The 17,909-nt window shown below is 40.9% G+C and overlaps 1 protein-coding gene and 1 pseudogene across 4 annotated transcripts in view; one reads left to right on the forward strand and one right to left on the reverse strand.

Moving 5' to 3' along the window:
* Positions 1 to 9,172, forward strand: part of MS4A2 (membrane-spanning 4-domains, subfamily A, member 2) — a 33,478-nt gene extending 24,306 nt beyond the window's left edge. For all 4 annotated transcript variants that reach the window (XM_005860447.2, XM_005860448.2, XM_014534946.1 and 1 more), the window contains 4 exons: positions 1,624 to 1,680; positions 3,997 to 4,152; positions 4,509 to 4,607; positions 5,715 to 9,172. In XM_005860447.2, coding sequence (XP_005860509.1) covers positions 1,624 to 1,680; positions 3,997 to 4,152; positions 4,509 to 4,607; positions 5,715 to 5,810 — 408 coding nt within the window. In that variant the 3' untranslated portion in view covers positions 5,811 to 9,172. The remainder of the gene's footprint in view (positions 1 to 1,623; positions 1,681 to 3,996; positions 4,153 to 4,508; positions 4,608 to 5,714) is intronic.
* Positions 5,966 to 12,378, reverse strand: LOC102244988 (annotated as a pseudogene).
* Between the last annotated feature and the right edge of the window lie 5,531 nt (positions 12,379 to 17,909).

Raw genomic sequence — 17,909 nt, forward strand, 5'->3', positions numbered from 1 at the left:
TTTGCAGTTTATAAAACTCCGTGGGTTAAACATTTCAGGTTTAACACAGTTTTATTACATAAGAAACCTGAGATTAATAAAAGTTAAACAAATTGTTCAAGGGAAATTTAGCCAATAAAAATAGAACCTAAATGTTCGAAATCCAATTCTAGAAAATGTCTCTAATACTCTCATTAGTAAAGTTATTTTAGTAAAGAGAAGGAAAAGAGACTGCTTAGGTGAGGAGACAAGGTCAAAGGCATTTGATGAACTTCTCTCATGCCCTAGAAAATTTTTCAGGTGCTTTCTCATTGAATCTCTTTTAATCATTTTACTATTTAAAAACTAGATGACTGAATGAGATTACAAACATATCTAGCTTTATTGAGTTATAATTGACATACAATAAATTGCACATATATAAGGTGTATAACTAGATAAATTTTCACACATGCACACATACATATGAAAACATTATCATATCAATATAATGAACATATCCATTATCTCTAAAAGTTTCCTTGTGTCCCTTAGTAGTCCCTCCTTTCTTATATTCCCTGTTTTTCCATCCTTAAGCACTCACTCACTCATCTGCTTTCTGTCACTATAGATTAGTTTGCATTTTCTAAAGTTTTATATAAATGGAGTATTATACAGCATGTTCTCTCTACTGTCTGGCTTACTTCACTCAGCATTAATTATTTTCAATTAATTCATGTCATTTTCTGTATCTATACCTCATTCACCTCATTTTAAGTCTAGAAAATATCACATTGGGGGAGGGTGGGGGGAAGGGGGAGAGATCAACCAAAGGACTTGTATGCATGCATATAAGCTAACCAATGGACACAGACACTGGGGGGTGAGGGCACAAGGGGGGGGGAGAGTGGGGACAATTGGGGGTTAAGGACACATATGTAATACCTTAATCAATAAAGAAAAGAATCACATTGGTTTGTCACTCATTCAAAGACTTAGGACTAGATCAGAACTCTCCTTGAACGTTGGCTATATTTTATTTGAAACTTTTCTCTGCTATCTTTTCATTCCAAACACTTAGCTTATTAGTGTCTCTCAACGCATCAAACAATCTGAATCTTTGAGATTGTTTTGAACTTATGCTATTCATTAATATTTTCACATGTACGTTCTCATAATTACTAAATGTCTAGATGATAAATGCCAGTCTCTAGAGATATATGTGCCACAAATACATTTCTTACTCAAATGAGCTGACAGTCTAACATAAAAGGTTCTCATACAAACAAATAGTTACAAAGCAATGAGAGTAGTGTTATGGCAGAATCATGGAGCAGGTGCTGCTAGACCTTGCTACTCCAAAGGTAACCCATGGCCTGTCAATCTTAGCATCCTGCTGGAAGAAATTAAGAATCTCAAGCCCCTTCCATGACCTACTAAATAACAATCTGCATTTTAACAAGACCCTCACCTGATTCCTGAGTACATTAACTTTGAGAAGCACTCCATAGGAAATAAGAATAAGAAAATAGTGAGCTTATGGAAAACCTGAAATGTTATCTTTGTAGAATATCCACAACTTGATCCTATATTTGGAGGAGGGGGAGTGAAAGGGACATAGAGAAGGGCAGAGACTCACTGTGCTTCCTCTCTTCCTTTGGACAGTTTGCTATTTCTGGATTTTTGTCAATTATGTCTGAAAAGGAAAATGCAACATATCTGGTGAGTTGCAATTCTGTTGTTCATCCTTGAGAAGGTAAGAAAAGTTGAATTTTAGGAGTCTTGAGGGAGACATGCCGTCGTCTCTTATGTTATGAGATAATGTGGATATGTGACTTTTCCTCCCCACTCTATTTTGTTTTGGTTATAAGCATTAAAATATCAGTTGTGTCATTTTAAAACTATAAAGTGTAACTACCTTGCCACTTGTTTAGAAAATATCCTCATACCAGCCTTATCCTTGTAAGTATAGACCAGGGGTCCTCAAACTTTTTAAACAGGGGGCCAGTTCACTGTCCCTCAGACTGTTGGAGGGCCGGACTATAGTTTAAAAAAAACTATGAACAAATTCCTACGCACACTGCACATATCTTATTTTGAAGTAAAAAAACAAAACGGGAACAAATACAATATTTGTATTTGCATGTGGCCTGCGGGCCGTAGTTTGAGGACCCCTGGTATAGACATTTCTATACTAATAAAAGGGTAATATGCTAATTAGACCAGACATCTTCTAGATGTCCTTCTGTACAAAGCCACGGAGGCAGGGCCTAGGCAGAGGCAGTTAGGGGCAATCAGGCTGGCAGGGGAGAGCAGTTAGGGAGATCAGGCTGGCAGGGGAGAGCAGTTAGGGAGATCAGGCTGGCAGGGGAGAGCAGTTAGGGAGATCAGGCTGGCAGGGGAGAGCAGTTAGGGAGATCAGGCTGGCAGGGGAGAGCAGTTAGGGAGATCAGGCTGGCAGGGGAGAGCAGTTAGGGAGATCAGGCTGGCAGGGGAGAGCAGTTAGGGAGATCAGGCTGGCAGGGGAGAGCAGTTAGGGAGATCAGGCTGGCAGGGGAGAGCAGTTAGGGAGATCAGGCTGGCAGGGGAGAGCAGTTAGGGAGATCAGGCTGGCAGGGGAGAGCAGTTAGGGAGATCAGGCTGGCAGGGGAGAGCAGTTAGGGAGATCAGGCTGGCAGGGGAGAGCAGTTAGGGAGATCAGGCTGGCAGGGGAGAGCAGTTAGGGAGATCAGGCTGGCAGGGGAGAGCAGTTAGGGAGATCAGGCTGGCAGGGGAGAGCAGTTAGGGAGATCAGGCTGGCAGGGGAGAGCAGTTAGGGAGATCAGGCTGGCAGGGGAGAGCAGTTAGGGAGATCAGGCTGGCAGGGGAGAGCAGTTAGGGAGATCAGGCTGGCAGGGGAGAGCAGTTAGGGAGATCAGGCTGGCAGGGGAGAGCAGTTAGGGAGATCAGGCTGGCAGGGGAGAGCAGTTAGGGAGATCAGGCTGGCAGGGGAGAGCAGTTAGGGAGATCAGGCTGGCAGGGGAGAGCAGTTAGGGAGATCAGGCTGGCAGGGGAGAGCAGTTAGGGAGATCAGGCTGGCAGGGGAGAGCAGTTAGGGAGATCAGGCTGGCAGGGGAGAGCAGTTAGGGAGATCAGGCTGGCAGGGGAGAGCAGTTAGGGGGATCAGGCTGGCAGGGGAGAGCAGTTAGGGGGATCAGGCTGGCAGGGGAGAGCAGTTAGGGGGATCAGGCTGGCAGGGGAGAGCAGTTAGGGGGATCAGGCTGGCAGGGGAGAGCAGTTAGGGGGATCAGGCTGGCAGGGGAGAGCAGTTAGGGGGATCAGGCTGGCAGGGGAGAGCAGTTAGGGCAATCAGGCCAGCAAGGGAGAGCAGTTAGGGGTATCAGGCCAGCAGGGGAGAGCAGTTAGGGGATCAGGCAGGTAGGGGAGAGCAGTTAGGGGAATCAGGCTGACAGGAGAGAGCAGTTAGGGGTGATCAGACTGGCAGGGGAGCAGTTAGGGGCAACCAGGCAGGCAGGGGAGCAGTTAGGGGCATCAGGCAAGGCAGAGTGGTTAGGGGCAATCAAGCAAGCAGGCAGAGTGGTTAGGGTTGATCAGGGAGGCAGGCAGGTGAGCAGTTAGGAGCCAGCGGTCCCGGATTGTGAGAGAGATGTCCGACTGCTGGTTTAGGCCTAAACAAGCAGTTGGACATCCTCTGAGGGGTCCCAGATTATAAGAGGGTGCAGGCCGGGCTTAGGGATCCCCCCTCCCCCCGTGCACGAATTTCATGCACTGGGCCTCTAGTGATCATAGAAATGATTTATTTCCAATTAAGGAGACTATTTGAGGAGAGACTGTGTGCCCATGTGGGTTTTCCTGAATGCGGTCCTAGCAAGAAAGTTATAAATCCTTAATAAACAAATACATTTTAAAGAGCTCCTCTTTTAATCTCTATTTTGTATATATGCAGAATTTACTGTATACATCCAACCCTGAAATGTTGATGGGTTAATTGAATGCACTGGCAGGTGCAGGAACAGGTCTAAGTGTTTTTATTATCAGGTGCAAGGAAGCCTGGGAGCGAATTTGATCAGTGGCATAGCTGCAGGAACAGGAATCTTTATCCTGGTCACCAACCTAAAGAACAGCTTGGCTTATATCGATATTTGCCAGGAAGGTTATGAGGATGACTTCTGTATAGCGGCCTTTTTTTCCACAGTATGTATTTCTTAATCCTAATCTAAGTAAAAAAGCCCCCATTTCCTTTTTTCATGGACACAAACCTTTTTTTGCAACCTCTATCACATAATGTGGTATTCTGTAGGTTCATGCACAGAGATGCTGATGACCTCTCCCCCTTGTCCCCAGCTCAATTCTGCAAGGTTGGAGTCATCTGCCTTGAGTAACCATCTCCTGGTTTTCGTGTGTGTGTGTGTGTGTGTGTGTGTGTGTGTGTGACTCTATAGGGACTGCTCATGTGGGTGCGATGAAAATGGGAGCTGCTGTAAGGGAATGTACCTTGGGAACACCTAACTTGTGTCCCACTCTGTCTTTTTTTGGTTATTGTTCAACAGGAACTTGTGGCGATGATCCTGTTTCTTACCATTCTGGGGTTTGGGGCTGCTGTATTACTCATAGCCTACAGAATTGGAGAACTATTCAAAGAAAATCAGGTAGGCAGAGGCCCGATACTAAATCATGAATGACAGGCTAAAGAATTTGAGCTTATTCCCTAAAACATACGGCCTAAATTTCCTAGAACATTTCTTCCAAGAAAGTATTTCTTGGCTCAGCCGGCATGGCTCCGTGGTCGACCTATAAATCAGGAGGTCACGATTCGATTCCAAGTTAGGGCATATGCTCTGGTTGCGGACTCAATCCTCAGTGTGGGGCCTGTAGTGTGCAGAAGACAGCCAATCAATGATTCTCTCTCATCATTTATGTTTCTCTCTCTCTCTCTCTCTCTCTCTCTCTCTCTCTCTCTCTCTTCCTCTCTGGAATCAATAAAAATATAAAAGAAAAAAAAGAAAGTATTTCTCTAAGTTTCAGTGTTTTTGTTTCCAAATCTCATGTTTCAAATCACATTTCCTACTTCTAAGTAGCATAAATATCAGTATAGTTCTGTGATGGAGGGTTAAGAAAATTGAACCTTTATCATTTTAGAAAATGCAGATGGTTTGAAATGTATTAGGCATGAAATGAATGAGCAGCTAGCATGTGATGGAACCACTCAGATACCTGGGCTTATTTTCTGTCCCAGAAGAGCTCCCTTATATTTGTTCCCCTTCTGTCTTTTTTCCTTGGCTTTCACCTTACCACTTGCTCTGAAGCCTCAGTGTTTTCTCCTCCTTAATTTACAACTATCACCTGCATTTCCTCTTGCCTTACACACCCATTGCACCTTGGATGTAGGAAAAAGAATTGCTAATACTTGATGCACATACACTTACTCAGATCTTCCAGATGAAACATACTCTCTCGAGTTGCCCATCTGTCCACTTGCCTGAAGCATTCAAGAGTGGCTGCCTTGTTTAGATCACTTTCCTCCAAAGACAATCAAGACAGTAGATGTACTAAAGTTCAGACACACTCACCAACTTGTCATTGACCAACATAATTTATTTTGGGCCCACCAATCTGGCTTGGTTTGTTGGAGATGGAGGGAATAATTAGAGTGTAATGGGAGAGAATATGAGATCCAGAAAGACAAAAAGAGATGATATATATCTCTTGAACAAGTCTTCTTGGTGACTGATAGTGAATAATGTTTTCTTCACCAGATTCCAGAAGATCGTCTCTATGAAGAATTAAACATATATTCACCAATTTACAGTGAGTTGGAAGACAGAGTGGAGACATCTCCCACTGACTCATAAGAAGTACATTCAGAACATTCTCATCCATAGCAAAGGATATAGGAAGCCAAGATCTTTGTTTAAGGGGATACTGGCAAAATTTCAGATCTCTCTATGATCCACCAATTTTACATTGTGATTTATTTTCCCCATGGTAATATTCTGTTTCTGTACATCTAAGTATCCCTCTTGCCCAATTTGTCAATATGATTGATTTCTGTTTTTCTTGTTTTCTTCACACCCATCTCTTCTGGGGAATCAACATGCAATAAGCATATACTGTGTGCCTTTAACTCTGCAAATAGGGAAAACAAGAGGAAGGCTGGTCAAGAGTTGAGTAAAATTTTAACAGTTTTATGTAGTTTTCAACCCTTTTTAGAATTCACAGAAGTGATGGGCATGATACACGTCTCCCACTAGTTTGTAAGCACCATTCAGCAAACATATCCTGAGAACTAATAAAGTGTTTTAAGTTTTCCACACTTGACTCTTTTACATTGTGTATCCTAATATTTCATCCATAGTGGGTGCTGAGTGTATATTTATGGAGTGGATGGGTGTAGATGCAGGGAGAATATCCCACCAGGCCAGGCCAGAGGTAGAGTAGATAAGGAGAAAGAAATGATTCTGAAGTGAATTTGGAGGCAATAAGGAGACCAAATTGGTACATATTAAGCATAGACTTAGAAAGATAGTCAGAAATTTGAATAGAAATTCTGTAATTATGTGTTAAATATTTTGGTGGATTCATATCAGGTTAACAATGGATGCTTCCTGCTTATTTTGGTCTTATTATATGGAGAAACATATTTTGGTATGTTAGAAAGATCATTGATCTTATGAAATGAAGGGAGTCTACATTGGAATCTCAGGCTGATTGCTTACTAGTTGAGTGAGTTGTGGCAAATAATTTACTCAATATGGGTTTTCTCATCTGTAAAATTAAGATTAGGCATAATTTACCTGTCAGCACTAAATGTCTGTTGTGGAAATACACACATACACATATGTGCTATAAATTTAAAATGTCCTAATATATATTATTATATAAATTACCTAATTTATAGATATATCTAAGCAATCTCCAAATCTTACTAAACTCCAATGATATAAAACTTAAGTCTATTTTATCGTAATTTCAAAAGCCTTACTCTCTGGTCCCATTTCAACTTTCTCTTTAATATGGTTTGTGCTTGACCACTTCACATCAGCACCCTGACTTGAAATGTTCTGCTCTCTCTTCTATACTTACTTGAATCCCTGCTTTCTTTAATGCCTATCATAAATCCCACCTCATTCTTTAAGATTTTCTAGCCAGGATTGCTCCTCTATCAAGATAATGACTTTTTCAAACCAAACACACACACACACACACACACACACACACACACACACACACACACACACCTTACACTATATATAACTTTCTAAATGCAAATATTTTATATTCATAATACATTTTTTTTCTAAGATTCAAAGTTTCCTAAGATCAGTATATTGTCTGAATCATCAGTGCATTCATGGACAAAATACTCAATAATATTTGCCGATTGATGAGTGGGCAGTGGAGAGTTTAATGAAGTTAGTATCTGATGTGATAATAGGACATATCTAAGGAAGAATTCAAAATGAAAGATGAGTAAATTAATGAAGATCTTAGCTAAAATGAAATAAGTGGGCATGGAGGGAAATGATCATATCTAAAACATGGAGAGAAATACTAATCAGTCTTCTTGTTAACAAGTTGAATAAAAGGATAAATTTAGACAAGCAATTGGGAGTAATGCATTAAGTGTTTGATTCTAAGATCAAAGGAGAACACCTGGGAATGTTGAAGGAAATGACTGGGAGTCAGAAATATGCATTAATGGGAAGGAGTCCAGTTAGGCCTAAATTAAGCTTCATTTTAGGTGGCCATTTTTAGGAGACCAAAAGAAATGCAACTAGAAAGGGTCTGACAGCATCCACTACAGAGCGCTGGTAAAGAGGAAATATGGTGATGGAGATTTCTGTCATTATACGAGAGCTCATTATTTGGTGAAGCAGATTAACACTCTAAGAGAATTATTTTGAGATAAAAGCGAAGCCAAGTTAACCTTCACATGCCTATAACCAGGGGGAGAGTGGAAGGAAAAATATATCTAGGGTGGAAGATATAAGAATTGTTCAGAAAAGTGCATTGTGAAACAGTAGATAGCGGATAGCCCAAAGTGGAAAGTGATTAGACAAAGAAGGAAAAAGGTAACTGATCAGAGATAGCATCTGCAAGTTTGGGCAAAAGAAAAGTCTGCAGAGATAAATCAACTCCAGGTAAGGCAGGGAGAGGGGGGCAGAGAAAACACAAGTGGTGAATAAATGCAAAGGTGCAGAGGAATTCAAAACAGGGTATGGTGATGAGGAAATGAATAAAACATTTGCAGAGGCATTTAAAGGGAATTGGGGTATATGTGGTGTGAGAAATAATAGAGTGGATTGTGAATACAAAGTAGTGAAGAAAAATTAGCAAAATAATATTGCCATTGATATTTTTATTATTAAGAGAAGGAAAAAGAAATTCAAATCTTTAGCCTAAGTAGAAATGTCCTATGGAGGTATTGAAAAATCAGTGTGGGGGTATTATTCACAATTCATTAATAAAATAATTAATTAAATTTTATGTGTTTAGAATACCAAAATTAAAAAGGGACAATTAGAAGTGAATTTCCCAGACTATGAAAGTGATCACATAACCACACAATGAGCGATTGACTTGGTATGACTATTTAATTTTAGGACCTCAGGTTTTCTATTTCCATTTTCCCCTCAAAATTTGACAACAGAATGAAAATATACCCTTTCACTGTGTAGCTTGCTAAGCTGTATCTCCACAGGTATTGATCACATCACTCCCATGGCATACGTATTCATATCCAAACACTAAGCCTGGTCTACCAGGACCTCTTGAAATGGATCCAGTCTATTGTTACACTTGTATAAGATTTTACAATGCTCTTTCTCCCACTCGATTAATATTTTAACCAAATTGTTGACTGTATATTTTCTATGTACACAACATATTTTTTGTCTCAAGACCATTCTGATAGTTGTCCTGTCCCTTACTGTCTTTTATCACATGCCCACTTCGAGTACACACTGAGTATACAACTGCCATGTCTTCCACCCTTTCATTGCTCCAAATTATCTTTATAAATATTTCAATGTAAAGGTCATCTTCTCTGTGAAGATTATCTACTGCACACCTATTCATACAGCCTTGATTTCTTGCTTCATGACCACCTTACCCCATGATACAGTATGTTGTCATTTATTATTTGTGTACTTGTGATCTCCTTGATGTATCAATTACCAGTATTTCTACAATAAATTGGAAAAATTTAATTTGATTTCTTGTCTCTCGGTGTATGTAACAGTATATGAGGGTGAGGGGCTAATCAAAAATAATAGAACTGAAACATCAATTCAGTAATACCAAACACCAAGAACAGTCTAGAGAGTATTCATTTTTTCAATGTTTTATCAAATGGGACAATCTATTACTAACCTCAGAGACAGCAAACAGTTATAAGAACAATCTTTAGTCATCTCTTGTCACTGTGTAGTCAATAAATGGTGGGATGAAGTTGAAAGGGCATTTGACCATGAGTCCCATTTTTTAATTGGTCCTGACTCTAATTTATTTGTGAGCAGTCTGTTCTCTTTGTGCACCTGAGGTTTTCATCTGAAAATGAGCAGTTTGGAACAAAAGATATCTCCTGATCTTTCTGTTTCCATGTCCTGTGCTTGTGGGAATCACAATTACTAAGTTTGTGTCTGGGGTAGCAACAGCAATCAGAGCTCTTTGATATACCATCTAGCAAGACAACTGGGACAATAACATTTGCTCTGAACTCCCAAAGAACTGTTTCTGAAAATTATCTTAGAAGTAAAATTTCCCAAATAATTCCCATTCTATGAAGTATGGCTCTACCTACAAAAATTACCTGCATTGGTGCTCCCATGACGTATTGGCAAATGTTTGCAATGGATTCCGTTACTTCCTTCCACAAAAGCATTGGGAGGCTTGTGGTACACAGAGGCCAAAGAACCAATATGGCAGATGAGCTCATCCAGCAGAGTCAGCCCAGTACGATCAGTCTCCTCAGAGATTACTGGCTTCTCAGGCAAGACTACTTCTTTGGCTGTGACATGGTCCATTGAGAGAAAATGCCAATAAATATGGCCCCTATTTCTAAGATCAGGATTATTAGAATCCTCTGTTGCCAAACTCAAGACCTGGTGTACCACCTCCTGTGTTTCTGATGGGTTCTTGAGAAACAGCTTCACTATGGCAGTGAGCAGAGTGAGCTGCCCCTGGGTACTCTCATCATGAACACCTTCCAGGAAGCTCTCTAGCAACTTATCAACATTGTCAATTCCTTCAGCATATTCTCCCACAATCCAAATCATCTGACTTGAGCATCTGGCTCATCCAGAGAATCTAAGTGCTCATACAGAGTATCCATGATGCTTTAACACTTATTGGGGTACTTGTGCAAGATGTCCCTGATGACAACAGTCACCTCTTGGACCACATAATTTACTTTGGTCTGGATGAGATCAAGCAGTGTGCTTACATGACATTCTGTAGATTGCTCCACCTTGATGGTGAAACTGGACACTAAATGTGTCCAAAGCTGCCTGTCACTACTGAGTCAAAAAGCAGAGACAAGGTTGAATCATTTATGATTCTTTATTTTATACTAGAGGCCCGGTGCACAAAATTTGTGCATGAGTAGGGTCCCTAGGCCTGGCCAGCAATCAGGGCTGTAGGGGCCTTCTGGCTGCTGGCCAGGACCTTTGTTCCGCACCGCCCCTGGTGGTCAGCGCATGTCATAGCGAGTGGTTGAACTCCTGAGGGGACAATTTGCATATTAGCCTTTTATTGTATGGGATTGGTGGCAATATGGAGTGAGCAGTGGACTTCATGCCCTGGAAAACTCCTGCTCCCCTTTCTTCTGCCAGCTGGCTGACTATATAGGGGTGAGGGAAAATAACTATGTGCAGCTGGGAGTGTAACAAGGGAAGAGGAGTATAGGGTCTGCAGTCTGGCCTCCAGGAACTCAAAGTCTGATAACAAGGTGGCTAATCTTCTATGATGTTAAAAACAGCTTAGCCTGTTCCTGGAACCGGAGAATGGTTGGTGTTCCTGAGGCAAACTCCCAGATGGGGTCAGGGTCCAGACACAGCAACCAAGTCAAAGCATCTCTTGTCTTTGGTCTGCTTTTAAAATATATTTCTTTTCTGAGTAATAGACCCATCTTGTTTCAAGGTTGCATTATCTTTTACAGACTGTTTTTTTTCTTGCAATACATCCTCCAGTTTCCCAAGGTCTATAAGAAAACCTCTTATCTATAGTTAGTAAGGTGAATAATCACTAAACAACTGTGGTCCTATTCCTATTACATGTCCTTCCCCATGGTACACTGTCCAATGACCCACAAAGCTTTGTGAACAGTCAGCATCCACCTCTGTGACATATTCCTTCAGCTCTGCCAGAACCTGAGCAATGTTGGCTTAGGATGCCAAATGGATCTGATGTCCAACTTCTGTAGTTTAACACAAATGGAATCATACTTCACAAAGAAGTCTGTGACTTCCTGATTTAAGATTTCAGGCCTTTTCTGGACAATTAGGTTGATGTTTCTCAGGGCAATGTACTACACCTCTGGCTTCCCAGACAGCAAAGTGACAGGGGAGGGCCAACTTCTTCAGCAGCATATTGTAGTAGTCAGATTCCTTGGGTAACAACTCTAGAAGTTTCACTAGGACTCTTACTGCTGAAAGCACCACTGCTGTGTTGGATGAGATAGCTGGGGAGTTACTTATTCATAGATACTCTGAGTCTCCTGATCATCTCTAGGGCTGTAATTGGACAGGAAGTCCAGGATGAAAATCTGGCCCTATTCAGTGCACTCATTCAGGGACGTCAGCAGCTTATTAATGTTCTGTGGGTTCAGATCCAGTAAGTTGCTGTTTAAGTGAGAGTCACTGATTTCAGATAACACTGCTACAACATTAGCCACCACCATTAGATTTGAATCTGCTATGAGATCACACAGAGAATTCAGAAATCCCTGATCTTCCACCATTTGGGCATTGATATCATAGACTTTTGCCATGCAGACTGCTGCTGTTTTCTGAACATGGGGTTCTTCATCTTTCAAGCACTTTGGGAGGGGCTCATGGAGATATTCTGTCATCTTGTCCACCTGGATGCACTCCATGGTACTGACTGCCAAAGCCAGAATCTGAGGATTGGGATAATCACAGTCCTTAGCAAAGCTGTTGACAGCCATGATGCCATATCTGGCTGATTCTTGGCATGGTTCATCCAGTAGAGATACACAAGCTTCTTTAGTTCCAGGTCCTCAGTCTGCACACAGTTTGCTATATCTGGAAAGAGAGAGCTAACATCCTCCCCCACAGTCATAGCAGCAATCCCCTTCTTCCCGGGCCCCTTCCTCTTTTCTTTATTTTCATTACTGAGTTTAGCCTTTAATTCAAAGATTTCTCCTTTTTTATTGGTTGTGAAGTACTTGGAGTCCATCATGGTGTTGGCTCTTTAATGTGCACTGGAGGCAGGGGCTGGGCTCAGCATTTCTTTTTAAAAATGCTTTGACTTGATGCACTCATTCCATATGATCTTTAAATTAATGTCAAGTTCCACAATGGTTTTTTTTTGGAAATACATTTTGGAATAAATGACATCCAGAAATATGTCAATGTAGTCAAGTCTCTTTTTATATTCTGTAATAAAAAATGCTCATCTTTCCTCATATAAGTTCTTTACACTTCAACTTTACTGATTCTTTTACCCATCTGGAGCTTGACTCCTTTTTTTTCTCCAAAGAGCCCAACCCTTCCTCTCTGCCCCCCAGGCCCACTCAAGTACCTTTCTGGTACCACTCCTGCTAGATCAAAAGAAAATCAATATATGGTGGAAATTTTGCATCTTAATTTGTTATGTCTTAGATAATGCTGAATATTCCATCTGCTTTCTTAAAGTTGCATGTACACACACACACACACACACACACACACACACACACACACACACGAGTGTACCAGTAGAACACTACACATAAATTAAAGAAGCTTCATTCATTTTTACAACTATCATGGATTTGAGTACTTTTTACAACTGCCCAGCAGATGGTAGCAAAGTGTCCCGAGAAAGGGCAGAGGGCATTGTAAAGATTAGTGGCTAAGCTGTCCATTTGGAGGTAACAGGACTTAAGTAGGCAGGAGACTGCTCAGTTTCATCTGAGACCCAAAGAGAATAGATAACACAAGGCGGGGAGTGTGGGGTGGGGTGGGGCAGGGGGGCAGTGGGAGGCATCTGGGCCAGGAACAGGCCATTTTTAGATTGGAGAATTTATCATCAATATTGTTTAGAATTGCTTTACACTTAGGTGATAAAGACAGATGGCAGTTTTGGTGTTGCTTTAAAATTTTCTACAGACAATGCTCCCCCTTGTTGCCTGCACCTGGAGGGACAACTCCTATCACCCTTTTCTTTCTTTTTTTAAAATATATTTTATTGATTTTTTACAGGGAGGAAGGGAGAGGGATAGAGAGTTAGAAACATCGATCAGCTGCCTCCTGCACACCCCGTACTGGGCTCCTGCACACCAAAAAAACATGCCCTTGACCAGAATCGAACCTGGGACCCTTGAGTCCGCAGGCCGACGCTCTATCCACTGAGCCAAACCGGTTAGGGCACCCTTTTCTTGATTTGCCTGGTAGATGACCATTGCTTCCAATTTACAAAATGAAATGCCATTCACCCAAGAACAAATTACAAAAGAGCCCCAAACGGTTTTCTCAACCAGCCTTTAAAGAAAAAGAAATTTAAAGATTTAGATGGGACTAAGAGAATTTTATTAGAAACAGAAGATTGCTTGAAAACTTTGTTGGAGAATTTTATTATTATGCTAAGTGAAATGAGCCAATTGGAGAAAGCCAAATATCACATGATCTCACTTATTTGATGAATCTAATGAACAAAATGAATTGACCAACAAAATAAGACCCGAAGCAGGGAGGCATGGAACGGACTGACATACTTCAATGTGGGGTTGGGGGGGTGAGAAGAGATAAACCAAAGAACTTAAATATTTATATGCATAGCTCATGGACACCGGCAATAGGGTGGTGAAGACCTGGGTGGGTGGGTGGGGCTGAGTAAAGGAGGGGGGATGGGAGACATCTGTAATCAACAATAAAATAAATAAATGAAAAGCAAATTAACTTCTGTGTGTCTTTCCCCTTCCTCCTACTCTATATGAGGAGGAAGAGGGCATTTCCCCCTCTTCTTTAAGCTCAGAGAGACAGGATTCAATGAGACCATGTGGGGATCTTAGCATAAATAGATTATTACAGTTTGGGGAAGGCAGTAGATGTGAGTCTAACATACTCAGAAGAACCCAAAAAAGCTGAGACTGGGGCTTTGGACACTGATGGCCAGTGTATTTATTTACTTCTGAGTAATGAATTATCATAACCTTAGAAATTTAAAGCAACACACCTTTATTATTTTAGTATCTATGGGTCAGGACTCTGGGCATGGCTTAATTGCATTGTTTGCTTCAGGATCACACAATGCTGAAATCAAAGTGTTGGCAGGGTTTTGGTGTCAACTGAGGCTTGACTAAGGAAAGAGTCACGTTCAAGCTTCCACTGTTGTTATCATAATCCAATTCTTAGTAGTTGTAGGACAACGGGCCCCATTTTCTCGCTGGTGTTTATTGGAGGTCTTTGTAGGCTGTTGGCTAGAGGCCACTCTCAATTCCTAAATGCTGTCCACAGTTTCTTGCCACATAGAGGCCCCTAAATAGCTGCCTGCTTCCTCAAAGCCAGCAAGGAAGAGAAAGAGACAGATGCTACAACCTTCTACACTGCAACTATTTAACCACCTACACATAGCCACATACAGCCTGGTGCCTTTGCCTTATTCTATTGATTTAAAGCAAGCCACTGGTCTTGCCTATACCAAGGGAGGCAATCACGAAAGACATGAGTTCTAGAAGGCAGGAATCCTGAGAGCCTGCCTAGATTCTGTCTGCTACAACTATACAGGAAGAATAGGTGGTATTGGGATGGCCTGCCCTACATGTAAGCCATGTGAAAGAAACCATAGCTGGGTGGTCTTAGAGCTCGCTCCAAAAGGACATCAGGAGGAAACAAGGAGATCTTGAAGCTGGAGATTTTCTCAGGACACTCAGGGATGGGGCAAAGGAGGAACTATGAGCAACCAGCTGAGTAAGTGCATTAGAATTTTGAGGGAACCATAGCCAATGAACCCCATGATGGAACCACAGGACATCCAACCCCTGACATCAAGTTAGGAAAGTACCAATGAAGGAAGACATTTTCTGCTCCTCAGCTCTTCTCATTCCTACCCTTAGCTCAGCAAGAATCAGAAATCCCTTTTAGCAAGCTAGCAAAGGACAGATTTAAAGAGAGAGAGAGAGAGAGAGAGAGAGAGAGAGAGAGAGAACATTTCTTTCTTCTTCCCATTTTAGACAGGTGTTCTGTCTAAAGCAGACCCTAACTGAGGAAAGGAAAATGTGTTCACTGTCATTGACAACTGAGTTTTGATTCTTGAGTAAGATTGTGCATTTTGTTACTGAAGGGACTGGAGAACTCTTCACTTGCTGTCAGTAATTCATCTTATATTTTAAATAAGAAGCTGAGGGGAACTAGGCGCACTGAGAATGTTTGGAAAGGACAGTTGTGGGGAAAGAGTAAGGCTGTTTCCTTTGAACACTGTGAGGCACAGAGATTTTGAAAATCTGAATAGGAGAAAAGGGCTATATTAGTTTTGGGTTCTCCATGTTGCATATATTCATGCTTTAGGAATTGAACTATTAAATTCCTTGACTCCATATGATTTCCTTAAAGAAGACTTGTTTATTTGCCAATGATACATCTGATAAGGGGTTAATATCCAACATTTAAAAAGTACTCATATAACTCAACAAAACAAACAAACAAACAGTCCAATTAAAAAATGGATGGAGGACCTGAATATAGACTTCTCCAAAGAGAACATATAGATGGACAATAGACTTATGAAAAGATGCTCAACATCACTAATCATCAGAAAAAATGCAAATTAAAAACACAATGAGATATCACTTCATACTTGTTGGAATGGCTATTATCAATAAATCAACTGACAACAAGTGCTGGCAAGGATGTGGAGAAAAGTGAACACTGTTGGTGGAAGTGCTGATTGGCATAGCCACTATGGAAGACAGTGTGAAGCCTCCTCAAAAAATTAAAAATAGAACTGCCTTACAACCCAGTGATTCCACTTCTGGGTATATATCCAAAGAAACCCAAAACACAAATTCGAAAAGATACATGCACCCCTATTTTCACTGCAGCATTTTTTGTAATAGCCAAGCTATGCAAGCAATTTGCATTTCTCTAAGGAAATATCAGAGAGCAAATTCACTAAGCACTTCCTGAGGGGGAAAGTGTGGGGTTTTCCAGCTGGTAAGAAGGATGCTTTCTGCTGGTTATGCAAATAGTAGACTGAAAACTAGCACTCTGGGTGGGAAAAATGAATTGTTTAAAACAAGTCCTGTTGTTCAAAGTTTATAATCATTCTCCAGTTTCAGTGGATTAAAGTAGTTGTAATGAGACACACACTTGGCTTTGATTTATTTCCTAGAAACAATTGTCTTTTGTGGTAAAAATTAATTGCTAGCCAAAATTATAGAAAAACATTGATGAACAAATTTTTTTAAATGTCATTAAAATTTGATATAAGATAGGGGCTGTGTGAGGGGGTTTAAAGATGAAATATAAAATTCTTTCAAATAATGGTTTTTAATAATATCTGCAAAGTGATAGTAAAATGGCTCTATATCCACTCTCACTGTCTGGTTTAAGAAAATACTTAGGAAGACATCTTACCAAGTCTTAAACATGCCATTTCATAATTTTTCAAATATTTGCAGCTAGATCTTTAAATGGGCTCATAACTAGTCACTTGAAGTATGCAAATAAATTATCATTCTTTTGACTATGGGAAGACAAAAGGAAGCTGATGGTGAATCATCCAGCTTGCTATTGTACAGCTCTCATGAGGATGAAAACCCAGTTCACCAAGGAATTATCTTGCAAATTCAACACTAATTGTAAACAGATAATTTACCTCTCTCTATCTGGCCTCTCTGTCTTTCACCAAAATGATGGTGACTTTATTCAGCAATAGAACAGTGCACAGCTAAGAGACTATATTTTGCAGTCTTCCTAGTAGATAGAAATGTCAGTGTGATATGGTTCTGGCCAATAAGTCCCAAAAGGAATTTTGCTGGGAGATTCTTGGGAACGTGCCAATTTCTTATTTAAGGCATCATTCCTTTTCATATCTTTCTTCTTCCTATGGGAAGGTGAAAGGAAGCTGATGGTGAAGCATCCAGCTTGCTATTATACAGCTCCCAGGAAGATGAAAGCCCACTATGAATAGTTGAGCAGAAAGATAGAGGAGCTCAAAACACTGAGGATATCGTGAATCTTCTTCATTAGCTCCAGACAGCCTCCCCTGACATCTTGGATAACCTTACTTTCCTAAGCTTTGGTGTTCAGGAATCTGTGGCATAGAACTAAATGCAATCTCTAATTGATAGACTAAAACAGGCATCTCTAGAAAGAATAAACATAGTTCATGCAAATGAGAAAATAAACCTGAAGATATCCTAACAGAGCAAGGTTCAAAATGATCTTCACTAATAGTTACCTTATATACCTCTTCCGACACTTTGGAACATGCCATTATTTAATACTAGAGGCCTGGTGCACAGATTTGTGCACATTGAAAGGAAATTAATTAGAAGAAATATTTTAGAGGATGGGGAGGAACCGTGGGAGGTTGGCTCCAGGGCCAGTCCAGCCCATCTAGCCCAGTCCCGATTGATTGGCTGGACCACAGCTGCAAGCTAACCTACCAGTTGGAGTGTCTTCCCCCTGGTGGTCAGTGTGTGTCATAGCAACCGGTTGAAATGGTTGGACACTTAGCATATTAGGCTTTTATATATAGACTAGAGGCCCAGTGCACAAAAAATTGTG

This window comes from Myotis brandtii, unplaced genomic scaffold, assembly GCF_000412655.1.
Source record: "Myotis brandtii unplaced genomic scaffold, ASM41265v1 scaffold1341, whole genome shotgun sequence".
NCBI classification, from domain to species: Eukaryota; Metazoa; Chordata; class Mammalia; order Chiroptera; family Vespertilionidae; genus Myotis; species Myotis brandtii.